Source organism: Argiope bruennichi, chromosome 8, assembly GCF_947563725.1.
Source record: "Argiope bruennichi chromosome 8, qqArgBrue1.1, whole genome shotgun sequence".
In the NCBI taxonomy this organism is placed as follows: Eukaryota; Metazoa; Arthropoda; class Arachnida; order Araneae; family Araneidae; genus Argiope; species Argiope bruennichi.
In genome coordinates this window covers 115,403,231-115,420,435 of record NC_079158.1, presented here as the reverse complement: position 1 = coordinate 115,420,435, position 17,205 = coordinate 115,403,231, and the positions used below count along the sequence as shown (strand labels likewise).

The 17,205-nt window shown below is 30.3% G+C and overlaps 1 protein-coding gene and 1 non-coding gene across 3 annotated transcripts in view; one reads left to right on the top strand and one right to left on the bottom strand.

The window, feature by feature from the left end:
- LOC129981374 (prostatic acid phosphatase-like) overlaps positions 1-15,942 on the bottom strand; it is a 40,269-nt gene extending 24,327 nt beyond the window's left edge. The window contains exons 1-3 of one of the 2 annotated variants that reach the window (XM_056092200.1): positions 15,810-15,942; positions 10,110-11,092; positions 9,798-9,984 (exon numbers count right to left, since the gene is read on the bottom strand). In XM_056092200.1, coding sequence (XP_055948175.1) covers positions 9,798-9,984; positions 10,110-10,150 — 228 coding nt within the window. In that variant the 5' untranslated portion in view covers positions 10,151-11,092; positions 15,810-15,942. The remainder of the gene's footprint in view (positions 1-9,797; positions 9,985-10,109; positions 11,093-15,809) is intronic. The other variant, XM_056092201.1, reaches the window with a different exon arrangement.
- Trnar-ucg (transfer RNA arginine (anticodon UCG)) lies at positions 3,616-3,688 on the top strand. Its single transcript has one exon. It is a non-coding gene; the product is annotated as a tRNA-Arg (tRNA).
- Positions 15,943-17,205: the final 1,263 nt, after the last annotated feature.

Genomic DNA, 17,205 nt, shown 5'->3' with positions numbered 1-17,205 from the left:
ACTCAATCCGATAACATTATTATACTCACCACAAAAGTGAGAACCAACCATTCAACCAAAAAATCATATACTGTATGTAGATAACTGACGAAATTATATCGAATTTATAAAAATAATTAATGTATGAAAATCGATGCTTTAATGAAATTGAGATGGAAGAAAATACTTCATTTGCAAACCATAATTCTGCAACAGAACTTCATGGGCTAATTTATTTACATCGTGCGCATGATAAAATTCAGTTAATCAAGGTACAACGCCTCCGAAAGAAGATTAATATAATCATCGAAGAGGAGGTGACTCAATCCGATAACATTATTATACTCACCACAAAAGTGAGAACCAACCATTCAACCAAAAAATCATATACTGTATGTAGATAACTGACGAAATTATATCGAATTTATAAAAATAATTAATGTATGAAAATCGATGCTTTAATGAAATTGAGATGGAAGAAAATACTTCATTTGCAAACCATAATTCTGCAACAGAACTTCATGGGCTAATTTATTTACATCGTGCGCATGATAAAATTCAGTTAATCAAGGTACAACGCCTCCGAAAGAAGATTTATATAATCATCGAAGAGGAGGTCACTCGATCCGACAACATTATTATGCTCAACACAAAAGTGAGACCAACCATTAAACCAAAAAATTATATACTGTATGCAGATAACTGCCGAAGTTATATCCGGTCCACTCTAAAGAATCCAAGGATAATATAATAGGCCACCATCCACGCTGAAGTATCAAAGCCGATATAATGGAAGAGTTCTAATACTATTCCACAAAATTATTAAGATTTCCGTAGTTTGTATGAAATAATGACATAAGCAAAGACCTTCATTTTGCAGTGACTAACGGATTTCATAAGAAATTATTAAAAAATTCTTCGAAGAACTGGGCAAAAATGAAAACTGTAGTCAAAGAAATTCAACCTTATTTCACCAAGCTTCCAGAGAACTCCAGGTGTCTCTGTCGTCTTCTGTGAGATTAAAATAACTCCAGCAACGTTATTTGCCCAACATATTGACTCTGAACCGAATTTTGCCGATAATTCATTTATGTAAACTTACTCTCTCATTCTTACTCTATTTTTCCCTCACCTCTTAAGTAAATTATAATTAATTGTACAATGAAAATTACAATGTCTTCTTAAAGCATAACCATTTAATAAATAATTTCATTGCCATGCTATTACTTGATTCAAGTGTTATTATCTGAAAATGAAGAACGAATTCAAATACTCTGTTAGCCCTCTTGCACAATGGAACAGTCTAATAAACAACCAAAGTGCAACGCCTCCAAAAGAAGATTCATTTCATCGTTAAGTGGAGGTAACTCGAACTAACATCATTATTATATACACCACAAAAGCGAGAAACAACCACTACACCACAAAATTCCCATCCTCACACCTTAAGTGTCCTCGCTGACAGCTGAATAGTGAATTATATTTCATTCAAAATGCTGTAACGAGACAAAGATTGTTTGGCATTCTGCCAGTGAAAAATAAAGAAAGATTCATTTTGGTCATTGGTAAAAAAGGACATTCTAAAAAAAATCAAAAACTTAATTTCTTTATTGTTTATGAAGATAAAATCTTGTAATCGAATTATCATTCATGGTCTAATATATAATATTTCAGAAACTTTGTTCAGCTCAAAATTTTATACAAATATTTAGAGATGGATGTGGAGTAAAAGATACGATTTAATAAGATGATTTCTTGCGCAAGATGATATAGCACCCATGTGAGAAGCTCTGATGTATGATACTTAATAATTTACTTCATATTTTTCAGCCATTTTAAATAAGGGCAAATAACTAGAAGGTAATAAACATTTAAAAATTATTAAAAGGGATTTATTAACACTAAAATTATATAGGTTTATTAAAAAGAAAATAAATAATAAATTAAGCCTTAAAGCTTGGGTCTTTTATGAGAGCTCAAGTTAGATTTCTACTGCCAGAGCAGATAACTCAAACAATGGAAGTGGAATTACCTTTCATAGTCAATATTTGATGAAAAGAAATTAATAGATTATAATAATTAAAAAGAAGAAATAAAAAATTTACTAGAAAAGAATAATATAAAATTAAAAAACGTTTTAGGAATGCTTATTTTTTATTAATGGATATAAAAATGTGTGTTTTTTTAAACTTTTTAATTGTTTCTTACAAAAAAATCTTGGAGATAAAAGAAAAATCGTAAAAACATGAAAATGAGAGGAGGAGGACGTAAATCCACCATGATTATCATAAAAAATATCCTTAAACATTCATGACATAAAAATTAAAATACTTAATAAATATCATTGCAATTGCAATCTACTTGTAGTATTTGAATATGATTCTTAGGCTTTTACAATTTCAGTTTTTAATTCCAGATTTTTTATAAATATTTTTTTTTTCATTCTAAATACAATATCAAAAATAGTTAGCTTTAAAGTTTTTTGTATTTCTTATTGAAATTACGTATAGCGATCTGCTTGCGAACACAACATCTGAAAAACGCAAAGAGCTAGATGGATGAAATTTAGCATCTATAATGAAATTATAGATTTCTATCAAATTTTGAGTGAAACCCGTCTATACGTCTCTATGTAGCCCTTGCATGTCTATATGTGTATTTATGTAGGCATGCCTATGTATGTATTATGTAAGTATGTGCTCAATGAACATGATGTATAAAAAAATATAAAATGTTATATGGCTAAAATTTAGTATAGGATTTTATCATCAGTATTGGATGTTTTGGCAAAATCCGAATATGAATTCACCATCTGCCAATCAGTACTGGCGCATGTATGTAAAAGCTATAATTAAATATATATATAAATGTAATGATATTATAAACTCTTAATTTAATCCAAATTAATTTCTAAGATTTTATGTTAATTTAGCTCATCGTAACTTCATTCTAAAATACTCTCTTATTTCGTGATCCAATTCCACTTTCGGTTTAATTAATTCCTCTGTAAAAATAATGCGCCATCAGTAAGTACTACGTATCGAGAAAGTGGTATCTTCGGTTGACCTTGAAAAGGTGTCAAAAGTCACCACGTGTATTGAATTGGCGCCTGGCCAGAAATCCGATATAAGACTAGTGATCATTTGTTCGTCCCTTTTTTGCATTCTTTCTTACTTCTGCTTATGTGCCGGGCTGCGCCTTCTTGTTAATAATTATGCTTTTCTGGATGGATATATTAATGAGAGAATAAAACGGAATTAAAAATACAACGTCTCGTCTATGTCTTCAACCTGTACTCTGCCTCAACCAAAAATATATTATATATATATATATATATATATATATATATATCGTTCGATTCACAAATTTTAATAAATTAATTCTTTTGTCTAGTACAATACCTATTATTGGCCTCTAAGCTTTTGGAGAGAAATGGTCAACAATATTGTTACGATTATCATCGGGCATTCAGAATATCGCTCAATGTCGTGAAAATATAACACAAAATCGTGTGCCATTAAGAATATTAATATAAAATAATTATAGGAACTTCAATTCAGTGTATGACAACAGTTTCCACAAATGCTATAAAATGTTAATGCCAAAATTTGTCTTAATAATTAAGCATCGTATGTAGTCCGCGTGGCCTAATGGATAAGGCGTCTGACTTCGAATCAGAAGATTGCAGGTTCGAGTCCTGTCGCGGACGATGAGCAACAATTTTTAAAATTAGACGTTCACCAACTAGTATTTTAAAAAAAAGTGTTCAATAATTTTATGATTTTATCTTAATTTTGTATATTGTCTGCAATGTTTTCTTATGGTATGAATTTTTCATGTATGTGTGTCATTGAAATCGCTTATTTTATCAAACTCTTGAAAACTAATACAATATGAAGGAACAAACAAATATATATATATATATTCTCTACTCCGAAATATATAAGGCTGAATCAAACTAGTGGATAAGACACATAAAAATGATATAAAAAAAGCGAAGGCTGCATTTGCGCTATCAAAAAATGATAAGTTTATTGTGTCATCGTGATAAAACAACATGGATTTGAATTGGCGCGCAGATGATTTATTTGGTATCTTTAAATACCAGCTGCTCACATTTTGACCTACTCAGACCAAAATATATACAGCTGGTGAATTTTCAGTGCCGATAAATTCGGAAATAACGTTTTCCTATGTGATCGATTATTTAGGGAGGAAAAATGTCTCGTTGCAATGAAGGATTTTGTTATATCCTCAAGATGTAAAATAAATATGAAAATGAATAATAATCATTAATAAATAAATTAAAAATTAAATAGTTATTGAAATTTAGAGAAGTTTTTTTTTTATATTTAAGTTTTTTTTTTTTTTTGTGCAAATGTTAAAGAATTTGGGGAAAAAAAGAAAAGAAAAGGCAATGAGGACGTTCTTTTTGACTACCACTGTAAAAAGCGATATTGTGCGAATTAATTATTTATTCAGATGGCAGTAAAGATTGTCACATGAAGGAATTATAATTATATTTATACATAATACGTTTACTTATATTGATACAATAATTTTGCATATATATAAAATAATTTTGCAATATAAATAAAATGAGCGATATAAAAATTGTATTGTCATTTTCATCTGCATGAATTATAATTATATTTTTGAAACGTGTATTATATAAATATAATACATGTCACCTGAGTGAATCATTATTATAATTATGTATAATACAGTTACTAATAATACGAAAACGGCTTTCTTATAATTTCTGAAATTTTTGTTGTTGTTATTAAACATTACTTAGCTACATATAAACATACAAAAAAATGGAATATAACAGAAAAATAAGAAGAAAATCTATAGAAAGATTATAAAAAAATGTCTTCGGGGAAAAAGCTATTCCAATACCATTCTTCAAAAAGATATTTTTTCCTACGATATGACCAACGTATTGATGTTAAATAATAGCCATTACCACCACACTCCAAAACAAATCGATAAAAAAAACAAGTCTCCTAAAATATAAAAAAAGTATGTACTGAAATATATACAAAATAACGATAAAAAAAATTGATATTTATTAAAGAAGAAGAAAAAAAGTAAAAACTCACCCCCCACCTAATCGTTCATAAAGGACCAAATGTGATGATAAAAAAAATTGACTAGCCAATTAGAACGGTGTAATTGGTTACTAACAAGCGCCTTTGAAGATAGCCGACAGGAAAATAGAAAGACAGGGAATGAAATTTAGAAGAATTCCAGTTTTTAAAATATGATCTTTTAAAGCTACCATTATTAGATCTATTGAGTGTAATAAATTCAAACTGATTGCGCTCTTAAAATTAATTACTTTTTACTGATCAATATCGGATTCCGAAACCCTTTTGCACATGCGTCAGGATTTACATATATCATCAAAAAAGGAATGAGAGAAGAGATGCGTTTCATTTAGCGGCAAAGTGAGCGATGATTTTTGTGGAATTAAGAGACATAATAACCGCTATCTTTCTGCATATCATCCCTTAACGAATTTAGTTTAGTTTAGTTACAATAACGTCCAGTTTTTTTAAAGCAACACTACGGCTATTTTGGGACGTACTTCATAATTTTTTACCTCGGTCAGAGGGCCAAGACAACAACTGAGCTAGCATCCGCCTCTACGAACTTCCACCCCACACCAGCTGGAGGGCGTTTGACACGGACGGATTTAACGTGCATCAGAGCCCCTTACACAACGGTTCTTTAGTGGAATCGGGTCTCGAACCTAAAACCCTCCGGTTCTAAAGCCGAGACCTTACCACCAGGTCACCGCGGCCTCACTATTTAATGAAGTGCAGGTGTTAAAAAGTGCTAGCTTCGGAATCCTGAAACGAACAGTATTAATTCTTAGGTATTATATTTGAATTTTGAACCACTTGGAGTCAAACTTCTGAATTCCCGCAGGATTTTGATTTTTCCCATAAATCTCAGGATCTATTATAATATCTGTAACATCAATTGCTAAACGTGTAATATCATGTGAAAATCAGTTAAATTTCCGTAAAATGTCGGTGAATCCTCTTCTCGTAAGTTACATACATTCTGATTGCTTTCATACTGACTCTTTTTCCTTCTTCTACTTTGTTGAAGTGAATGTGCCATTCGAATTCCAAGTAATAACAGTAAATTTTTGCAAGCTAAACATTCTGCTTAATCATGAAGAAATCAGTAAAGCTATAATTTAAAGAAAGTTCAAACTGCGCAATTGAAAAAATTCATGTTGTACAAGAAGGGATAAAACATTTAAAAAAATAAAACCCTTCCAAAGGAAAAAATTAAAAAGAAAAAAGAAAGTAAGAAAAAAAAATACCGGGTGATTATATATATATATATATATTATATGTGTATGTATGTATGTATATATATATATGTATGTATGTGTGTGTGTGTATTACTGTAACCCTAACTCTAACAGTTAGGGTTACAGTGATAAAATTTCAAAAATTTTCAAATGGTAACATCATTTTTTTTTATTCGAATGTGTTCTCCGTAGCAAAAAAAGAATTAATAGTGTTGGAACGGGACCTGTAACAGGAAAATAACCAGCGCTAGAAAACAACAATGGTGTGCTACCAGAGACGTGAAATTCAACAGATTCCTTTAGGCATGGTACATGCTTTGGTTCTAGGCACCATCTGCCGCATTAAAGGGTCATCATAGTTGAAATAGGTGAAGTAAAATATTTGGAAAAAAATGATAAAATATTTTGCTTTCTGTTTCTTCTCTGCTGTTATTGGTTGTTTTCTCTTTTCTTTTTATTCCGTTCTATCGCAAGGTGATTTTCTTGATACAGGTACCATTCCATGCCATTTATTGCTTTTTTGCTATGGAGAACTCATTCAAATGAAAAAAAGTTGCTGTTGACATTTGAAAATTCTGTAACCACAACTGTTAGAGTTTAGCTGTGGTTTTTCACATTATTCTTGAGCAAATACTTTGAATCAAAATTTTATTTCGTTCCTATGAACGGTATAGTAGTTAATGTCTCATATATCGGGATAGTTTTTCATAATCATCCGATTCGTAAGATTACTAGAATAATTTTGATGGGACTTGAGGATACAAGTCTCGTCTTGTTCGTAAATAGGCTATTCAAACCAAATGAGATTAATTGTTGACGACAGGATGAAATTTCATTTTGATTGAAGATAGAAAAATAAACTGAATTAAATTTGGGGAATCGAAATAGTTCGAAAATTTTTAGTTCAAAGTAAGGTATTTTTAATTGCTCCATTAACTAAAAAAATTATGAATTGAAAAATGATTTCCAATCCATACCTTCGATTGCTTTTTAACCTATACTAAGCTAATTCGAAAGCTTTCATCAGTTGCAGCATCTCCCACACATCCTCATATTTATTTCTTGTAAAATTAATGATAGAAATATCAGAAAATGTGAACTTTTTTTCTTAATATCTTCAGACGATAGGAATCTATCATCGCTTTCCAACTTATTGAAGGAATATTTTTAGACTTCTACTAATCTTTAAAAATATTTCATTGTCAATTTACACTGTTTGTTATCTTCTAGGGATATGATTTATTAACAGAGAAACAAATCTGTACACATTAACATGAACTAATTCTAGATACAAGCACTTTTTTCCATCACGAGAACACTTCCAGACAACCGTCTATGTTTACGGCGGGCGTTATAGAAACAGGTTACTGTAGGAAGAGTTGATTTCGCAGAGGTAGAAATTCATTCAAGTTTCTTACGTTGGCACGTTTAGCGCCAAATTGGCGATATTTGTTATTATTGTATTTAATTTTTGAAAACAAATTCAAAAAAAAAATTGACTAAGCTAAAAATCATTTGCGTACTCAGAATATTGAAAATATCTGATATTCCTGTCATATGTATACAAAGAACAATGCAAATCAAATAGAAAAACTGAATAAATATTTGTATGTCTTACGTCACTTAATGTAAATCATTAAAAATTCACAACAAAGTAGAAAAACAAGACGGAATTCCCTGAATGTAAAGGAAACAAACAGTTGATTTTGTACTTTTTGTTTTGTTATTATCTATCACATTGTAAATATTATTTATATGGAATTTTGATTATAAATAGAAATAATATAAATTCATATTTCTAAATATTGTATATATATTTATAACTTAAAAATCTTTTTAAACAATTAATTTATTTTATGAGAACATTCATATTGTGAATGCACAACAATCAATCGATTTTTTGAATTAACATTTATTTAGGCTTCTGAAATTGTATCCCTTTGCAAGCATTTTCTAAATGTTAAATTACTGTCGTCACACGTTTCATTAATAAAAACTATCTGGCATTTATTTTTTCTGTACTGCCTCATTTTTCGCAAGTAGTCAACATAACATCAGGCCTTCCGATGAGAAATTTTCTTTTATTCGCGCATTTCTTCCAGTGAAAATTTATGGAATGTAAAACTTTGCTCGACTATTCTTTTTATTTTAATCTAACTTCTCTCTCAATACGGAAAGTAATTTTCTTAAAGAAGACACTTTCTTTTGTTGGACTTGGAAAGTTTGCCGAAATATACAATTGTCGAAATCGTCAATTTCACAATTTCGGTGAATATAGGTCTTTTACGGTACTTTCTAAGTGTTCTCAAAACTTCCTTTTCATCCAGTGTCGAAACTTCATTTTAAATTTTCCTAATAATAAATTCCAACACTCCAGTCACTTGAGAAGCTCTTTTCATAGCGTGTGAAAGATAAACTTTCAAAGATTTTGCTGCAGCTTCTTCGGAGCAAAACTGTGCAACCTTATGCATAATTTTAAGTTTTTGCGATTTTAAAGTCTCTGCTTTCTTAAATTGAAAAAGCATTTTAAAAGATGCTAAAATTTAAGAGACAAAAAAATTATTAAAAAATGAAATGCAGTTAATATTAAGCAAAGAATAAACATAATAATAAAATATAAAAGATGTAAGCTAAGCGAATATAAAGACACGTGCAACTGCAGCTAAAGCGAGAAGACGAATGAGCAACAGGTTTTTTTTTTTTTTTTTTTTTTTTTTATCACTTCAAATTGATGCCAAGAAAAAGAATAACCCCCAGATTTCCATCCGATTCCACCCATTCAATATGGATCTTCCCTGCCGAACCCTATTTCTATAACGCCCGCTGTAAACATAGGCTGTTGTCTAAAAGTGTTCTCGTGGTGGACAAACAGTATATTCAACGTGATGTCAGAATCTAAGAATAATCCGCTGATAACAAATTAAATTACTGAATTACTGATACAAAGACAAAAAGAGTCTCCTACCATTTCAAGAAAACTGAACTTTACAGATAATGTAATAGAAGAGTTAAAGTAATAAAACAGAATACAAAAACCAAAAGAGTATCTTACCATTTCAAAAAGTAATGATCTTTACAGATAAAGTAATAAAAGAGTTGAAATAACAGAATAGAATACGAAAACAAAAAGAATTTCTTACCACTTGAAGAAAAATAAGCTTTACAGTAGATAAAGTAATAAAAGAGTTAAAATAACAGAACAGAATACAAAAACAAAAATGTCTCTTACATTTTTTTAAAAAAAATGAGCTTCACAGATAAAGTAACAGAAAAATTGAAATAACAAAACAAAATGCAAAAAAAATCTTTGATTATTTGAAGGAAAATTAGTTTTATAGATAAAATAAAAGAAGAGTTAAAATAACAGAGCAAAATACAAAAAAAAAACCCTCTTACCATTTGCGGGAAAATTAATTTGCAATATAAAATAATAGAAGAGTTAAAATAACAAACCAGATTTTAAAAAACAGAAAAGGTCGCTTACCACTTGAAGGAAAATTAATTTTCTCATGGGTGTTTCTTCTGTGATAGTCTGTACAGCTGAAGTCTTAAAACTAATATGGCTAAAAGCATTCATTATTTGATCCCGTAAAAAGTAGGTAGCGATGCCGTACAAAATGACTATGGACAACAGCAAGCGGCGTTTCCGAATGCATGGTGCGAGCAATCGCCTAGAGGAAGAAGACACTGTCCACGTCATTCTATTGTCCTTTAAAAATGTCTAAATATTCAATTAATACAAGGTATGATGATGCATTTGAATGCAATATTAAATAAGATGTTCTGTATGATGTACCTGAAAATAACTGTAAAATCATTCAGTTGCATAGGATGCATCTTCTCAACTGAACGGGACGGGTATGAAGATTCACATAGCTCTAATCGGATTGAAAAGATGTGAAGATTACAGGATGCAAAATTCTTTAGACTGCAAATTGATTATGATAATGTAAAGATTACTGGATGCAAAGTTCTTTAGACTGAAATTGGATTGTGATGATATGAATATTACTGGATGCAAAGTTCTTTAGACTGCAATTTGATTGTGTTGATACGAAGATTACTGGATGCAAAGTTCTTTAGACTGCAATTGGATTGTGATTATATGAATATTACTGGATGCAAAGTCCTTTAGACTGAAATTGGATTGTGATGATATGAATATTACTGGATGCAAAATTCTTTAGACTGCAATTTGATTGTGTTGATATGAAGATTACTAGATGCAAAATTCTTTAGACTGCAATTTGATTGTGTTGATATGAAGATTACTAGATGCAAAATTCTTTAGACTGCAGTTTAATTGTGTTGATATGAAGATTACTAGATGCAAAGTTCTTTAGACTGAAATTGGATTGTGATGATGTGAAGATTACTGGATGCAAAGTTCTCTGGGCGGCAGTTGGATTGTTATGATGTCAAGATACCTAGTTCAAAGATACTCTCAGTTTCATTTGGGCCTGAAAACCGGTGACAAAATTCGGTGAAGTGAGGTTTGAACTATCACACTGTGAATATTTTTGGCGCCAAAATTAAATCAATTGCAACTAGGCTAGAATAATGCAAAGACTGACAATACCATGATTCATTCAACTGGACCTTTATTGTTCCGAAGTTAAAATTTTGAGTGACATGATTTTCTTTATTTTTCTCCTTTTTGCTTGAAGAGATAATTGCTCAAGATAATATTCGATCAAAATTGCGGAGAATAAAATTCTTTTGCTCAGTTTCAACTGGACTGGAACAGTTTGAAGAAGGTCTTCAAACAAATTTAGTAAGCTGAAAAAAATAGAAAAAAAAATGTTGATAATAGATAATAAAAAAGATACTGATAAAAATATAGGTGATAATTAACTTAGTAATATTGTAAATGTTTTTACTGGAAAGTTTTTTTTTTTAATCATATGAAAAAAAACGCTTGAAATAACGGTTCCATCTGAATATTCATCCACTCTAAAAGAGGGCAGTATTCATTTGAAGTAATTAATATATCCTTTAATTCTTATAAACGTGTAGCTTTTAAATTGATAACACATTATGGTGTATAGAATAACCAAAAAAAGTTACCGAACATAGAAATGAAGAACAAGTCTTATTCTATAGCATCATCTGGAGTATAATTCTGTTATGATTTGTTAAAACAATATTTCAAGTGAAATGTAATTAAATTAAAATATACACTCATGTCCATAAGTTAAGGATAATTCATAGTCACGCGGAAATCGAATTTTAAAATACCTATATCACCCGTAAAATGACTACACACATCTTCAAAAATCATATGCAAATTGCAGGAGATCATCAGATGACTAGGGATGACGAATATTTTCAGAGCGGTTATTACGTAACTAATATCAAAAAGTCACAAATACAAGTGATCAATACTTTTCAAAGAGGGGTGTGATTCAAACCCTTCATACGATTTTACTGATGATATTTCGATTACAGGTTTTGGATCACGATAGAAACTAACAATCGATACGATATCACTGAAATTTGCCGAAGCGGTGACGGTACGATCTGTCCAATGGAAGCTCTCGAAAGAAATCTGTGATTGGATTGAAAAGTGAACGGACCGGTTATTGGAATTATCGTATCGTATCATTGAATTGCATATCACTAAAATTTATCAGAGCGGTGATGTCACCGGAAAGTGAGAAGTCACCACTCCACTTTACAGGAGTGACCGATATTCGTATTTGATGATGCACTATTCCATACAGATCATTTTGAATTGCTCGTGACATGATTGACTTTGATTACATGTACTCTGTTTACTGCTGGCGCCATCTATTGGTAGAATATAGGACTAAAGTAAACATTTTAAAGAAATTACATATATTTTTAACTCATCTTTTCCAGAAAATGGTTCACTCTAATAAATAAATTAAATAAATAGTTTTGAGAAACAAAATAAAATTTAAGAAGTAAGCTGAAACAGATAAATTAATTCAATCACACGTTAATTAAATTAGTAAATTATGTATTAATTACAATTAATAAATTTTATATTTAATATTAAGTAATAATTTTTAATTAATAATATGATTGAAATAACAGATATTTGGAACGCATATTTAAAAATATACAATAGCAATATTATTTGTTATTCAAAAAATCGTGGATTATGCATCTCTACAGAGGACACCGATAGTACGTCACAATGACGTGAGTTTAAGAGAGTGGTGTATAAGGAATACAGGCAAAGAAATAAAATTGTTCGCAAGCGCTTTATAAGCCTTTCAGTGCAATAACCGCATAGTTATGACACAAAGGACGCATTTGGATGATTTTTTATGTGGTAGAATTATCGGCCGTCTGAAATGTGGGCGTACCCAGCTAGAAGTATCCGAGGAACTTGGAATAGCCCAGAGTTGGCAATAATTCCAATCCAATCCAGGCTTTGTCAATAATTCCAAGATAATGGTAATGTGAGTATACGTTAAAGTACAGTTCGCTTCCGAATTACAACGCCGAATGAGGACCGGTATTTGGCAATTACTGCAAAAAGAAACAGACGGAGCAGCATCAGACCTGTCTAGTCAGCTCTCTTCAGCCGCTGGTACGAAAGTTTCAAGGCAGACCGTGTACAGACGCTTAGGGCAGATTGGTCTATTTGCTCGTAGACCTGTCAGATGTGTTCCACTTACTGCAACTCACTGTCGCCTGCGGTTAGCCTGGAGTAGAGAGCATGCATTGTGGACACCGCAACAGTGGGCTTGTGTGATGTTTTCCGACGAGTCCAGGTTTAGCTTGCGGTCTGATTCTCACCGGACTTTCATATGGGGAGCACCAGGTACCCGTTACCACCAAGAGAATATTATTGAACGACACCGTTACAGTGGTGCAGGATTGCTCGTTTGGGGAGGAATTATTCATTCTGGAACAACATGTACGTTTGTTTTGGGGCGCCACGGGCTCAGAACTCGTGTTTAAGGATGAGAATGCCCGTCCTCACCGTACAAACATCGTAAACGAATGCCTTCGATGGGAGGATTTCACCCGTATGGACTGGCCAGCATTCTCACGGGACTTGAATCCAGTACAGCATGTGTGGGACATGCTTGGCCGACGAGTTGCAGCCCGTCAACCACCTCCTACATATCTACCGGAACTTTGGAGAGCATTGCTTGATGATGAGTGGTGTAATATTCTCCAAGATCGATAATTTGATACTCAGCATGCCTAGGCGTTGTACGGACTGTATTGCATCATTTGGCAAACATACTACTATTAACCATCATACCATACCATCATACCATACCATCATAATCATACCATCATCGTTTTTTTTTTTTTTTGTTTGTTTTTTTTTTTTTGTAATTTGCTCTACGGAGTAAAAAATTGCAATTTTTTATTAATGATATCAAACATATAGCTTCTTTTTTGCTCTTTACCTTTTGTTTAATAAATAGGCTTTACAAATAAATCACATTTGTTTTGCTTCTGACTCTTTCTTTTCCTGAACTTGCATTATTCTTGATTTATGGGCATGAGTGTAAATTAAAAGACTTCAATTACTAGACTGGAAATCCTTTGACATTGAAAAGGCTATGATTAAATGTACAAATCTATTAGTGTTTTTTTTTTCACTGCTGACTAGCAGTGGTATTTTAACAAATAGTCCATAATTAGCTTATTGCTTTATAGTAAACAAACAATTTTTTGTAAGTTAGCATTACTTTAAATTTTACTCAACTGCAAACTTGTAAGGCCATATTAATGCTATAGTAAATGCTGCTTAATTTTGATTATTTCTAGACTTTGATAATTTGAGAGTTTTGCCAACATTATACGATTGAGGATAATAGACCAAATGGTTAAAATCAGCTGCCCTTTTATCATATCAAATGAAAAGAAAAGAACATTTACTTTCGACGTGTTTATTAATTTTTTTTAAATAACAATTAAATATATTCTATATTTGTTACTCATAGACAATTATTTCTTCACTTCATTTGAATATTATTTGTACGCGTCGTTTCTTTTTCTTTTTTATTTATTTATTGAGTTATGTTGCACAATGGGTTGCTAAATGTCAAGTGTTTGATTCATTACGTTATAAATTGGAGGATTTTCTTCAACACATTCGTCTTTGTCGTAATCATCAATATTTATTATTTGGTATTGCTTACAAAAAACTCACGATTTTTTAAAATTTTACAAAGAAGAATTTGTGAAATTTTCATTTTTATCATACTGTAGCTCAAATGAAATTTCATTTCATTTGAGCTACAGTATGGCATTTGCTTATTTTAGGTAAACTTTTTTGCCTGATAAGAGCAATTTTATCTTTAAAACTTATTTCCCTTCCTTTGTCATCCATTTTTTTTGTCGTAATTCAATCGCAGGTTACAGTGATTTATAGATTTTCATCAAACCAGGTTTTGCAGTGTAGTTGCCCGTTTAAAACAATCTAGACCACTCATATCCAAACGAAAGATTGTGAATCCCATTGCGCGATAAAGATAATTTACAAATATTATACCGCCTTTGGTGACCAACTTGTTTGTCCAGAATATTTTAAATAAAATCTATTAAGCTATTAATACCCAAAATATAACTATTTAGAATCTTCCCTTTATTACGTGATAAGACTAAATAATATCAATTAAATAAAAATTCAAATTTATGAGAAAATCATTTATCTATTTCTCAGCCTACTTCCAAAATAAAAGCATCTTAATATTAAATGTTTTGAATTAAATATCGGTTATATGGTCAAATTTAAATTAAAAAAACAATATATTAGGAAAGTTGCAAAATATATACGGCATCATTAACCAGAAAAAATAGTATGAAACATTGAGAAATAAAATAATCTGAAAAGTTTCAAAAATACTATCAAAACAAACATTTAACATTTTTCATATCCTGATTTCTAAGTTAGGAAACCTGAAAAAAAAAGAAGAAGAAGAAGATACTTTGATAGTAAAAACTTAGAAAATAAAAATCAGTAAATATAGAGCAATGCAAAGCATTACCTAAAAGTATATTTATAAAGCAATAATAACAAGTGTGTGCCTGTTAGTCAGTCACAAGAAATCCTTTAAATAGTGAACTATATGCAAATGAAAGCAGTAAAAACAAGTGCTTATCTGTTAGACAGTCATAAGAAATCTTTCAAGCAGTGAACTACATGAAAATTAAAGCAGTAAAAACAAGTGTGTGTCTGTTAGTCACAAGAAATCTTTCAATTTTGTGGCCCATTTCTAGGTCAGGTGCGTTATTTTTAACTTTCAAAATAAACTAATTCTTATTCTGGTGATTTGCCATCGCTAGAATAACCTGCTTTCAGTAATCAACAAATACCAGTACTCGCACTTACACATATTGCATTTAATGTTCTTAAAAGGAAGCATGACCAGGATGCAAATGACAAATGAATGGATATTCTTAGTTAATTAATCCGTATGATCCATTTTTCTGCACTGAAAGTGTTAATAAAATACGAATGAAAGTATTAATAAAAAGTAATAACAAAAATGTTATTTACCATAAATTTACCTTCTGTAATTCTTCTACTAAAACCTTTCAAATACTAATTTTTCCAGTAACAACTAAGCCAGAAAGAGCTTATCTGTTTCTCTCGTGTTAGATATATATCAATTGAAATGAATCTGCTTTCGTGTCAGAAATGAAACATGACGGCTTCAATAAAACCACTCTAGACTGAAAGACTGAATTTAAAATCCTATTATATCAGTCAATATTTGCTGACGATTTGCTCAACGAGAATGACTTACTCAAAACTGGACATTAAACTGCAGTTATATGCTTGCACTTTTCTATAAATGCGGAATTTCTTTACTTTTTCCCGTTTTATTGTTATATTAACTGATTATATTAAACCGCGTGGATTTTATATGAATATCTTTCCAAGTTTTTAATTACTTTTCCGTCTATTTATCCTTTTATGTGTGTTATATTTTATATTAGTTCTCTATCTTTACTATTATAAAACGATTTATATTTCTAGGTTTTATACATTTTATCATCTAATTCAAACTTCTTTCATTCCATTAAAGTAGCAATTCAATATTGAATGAAGGAACCTTTTGTCTTTAAATCTATTGTTGAATTATTTTATAAATTTTTTTATATAATTCCATTTGAAATTATTCTGGAAAATACTCAAATTTATACGCTCTTTTTTAATCTCTTCATTACTTTAAATTTCTTCACAGTAAGGAATTTTTAATTGATTTTTCACTGACTTCCTGACATACTGAAGTTCGAAAATTGTGAATAATTAGGGTGTTTCGATGGCAACATAATTTCCTTTAATATTTTCAGAACTTTATTTCTAATTCTTGATTTAATCGGACAAGTGTGATCTGCTACTGAATTTGTAAAAAATTGTTTGAAAGATTCTATAAAATTTTTGAAAATGAATTGATTATATTATAAACTAAATAGAAGAAAATAACACTTTTTCGTTATAAATATAAAGGTGAAAGTAAAATTCATGAAAAGAATGACGGAAAGAGCAAAATGATGCAGAAATTGAGTCATACTGAATATCATAAGAGATATATTCTAAATTTTTTTTAAAAAAATTATGTTATTCTTTTGAATAAAATCACAATTCAACATACTTATAGTCCTTCACTTACTTAAAATTTTTCCTTTGACATTCACATTTCATTTCTTTTCTTTTTGTTAAAAAGAAAAAGAAAAAATATTTACGTTTCTCTCTCTCTCTCTCTCTTTTTTTTTTTTTTTTTTTTTTTTACTATACAATGAAACCTGTTCGCAATGATGCCATAAGAACCCAGATAAAATATTGTTTATCATTATAGTCAGTTTGAACATAAAAAACTATATTACTAAAATTTTAAATTATTTAAACTTTTTAAGAACTTCAAAATTAAAAAATTTTCTGACAATAA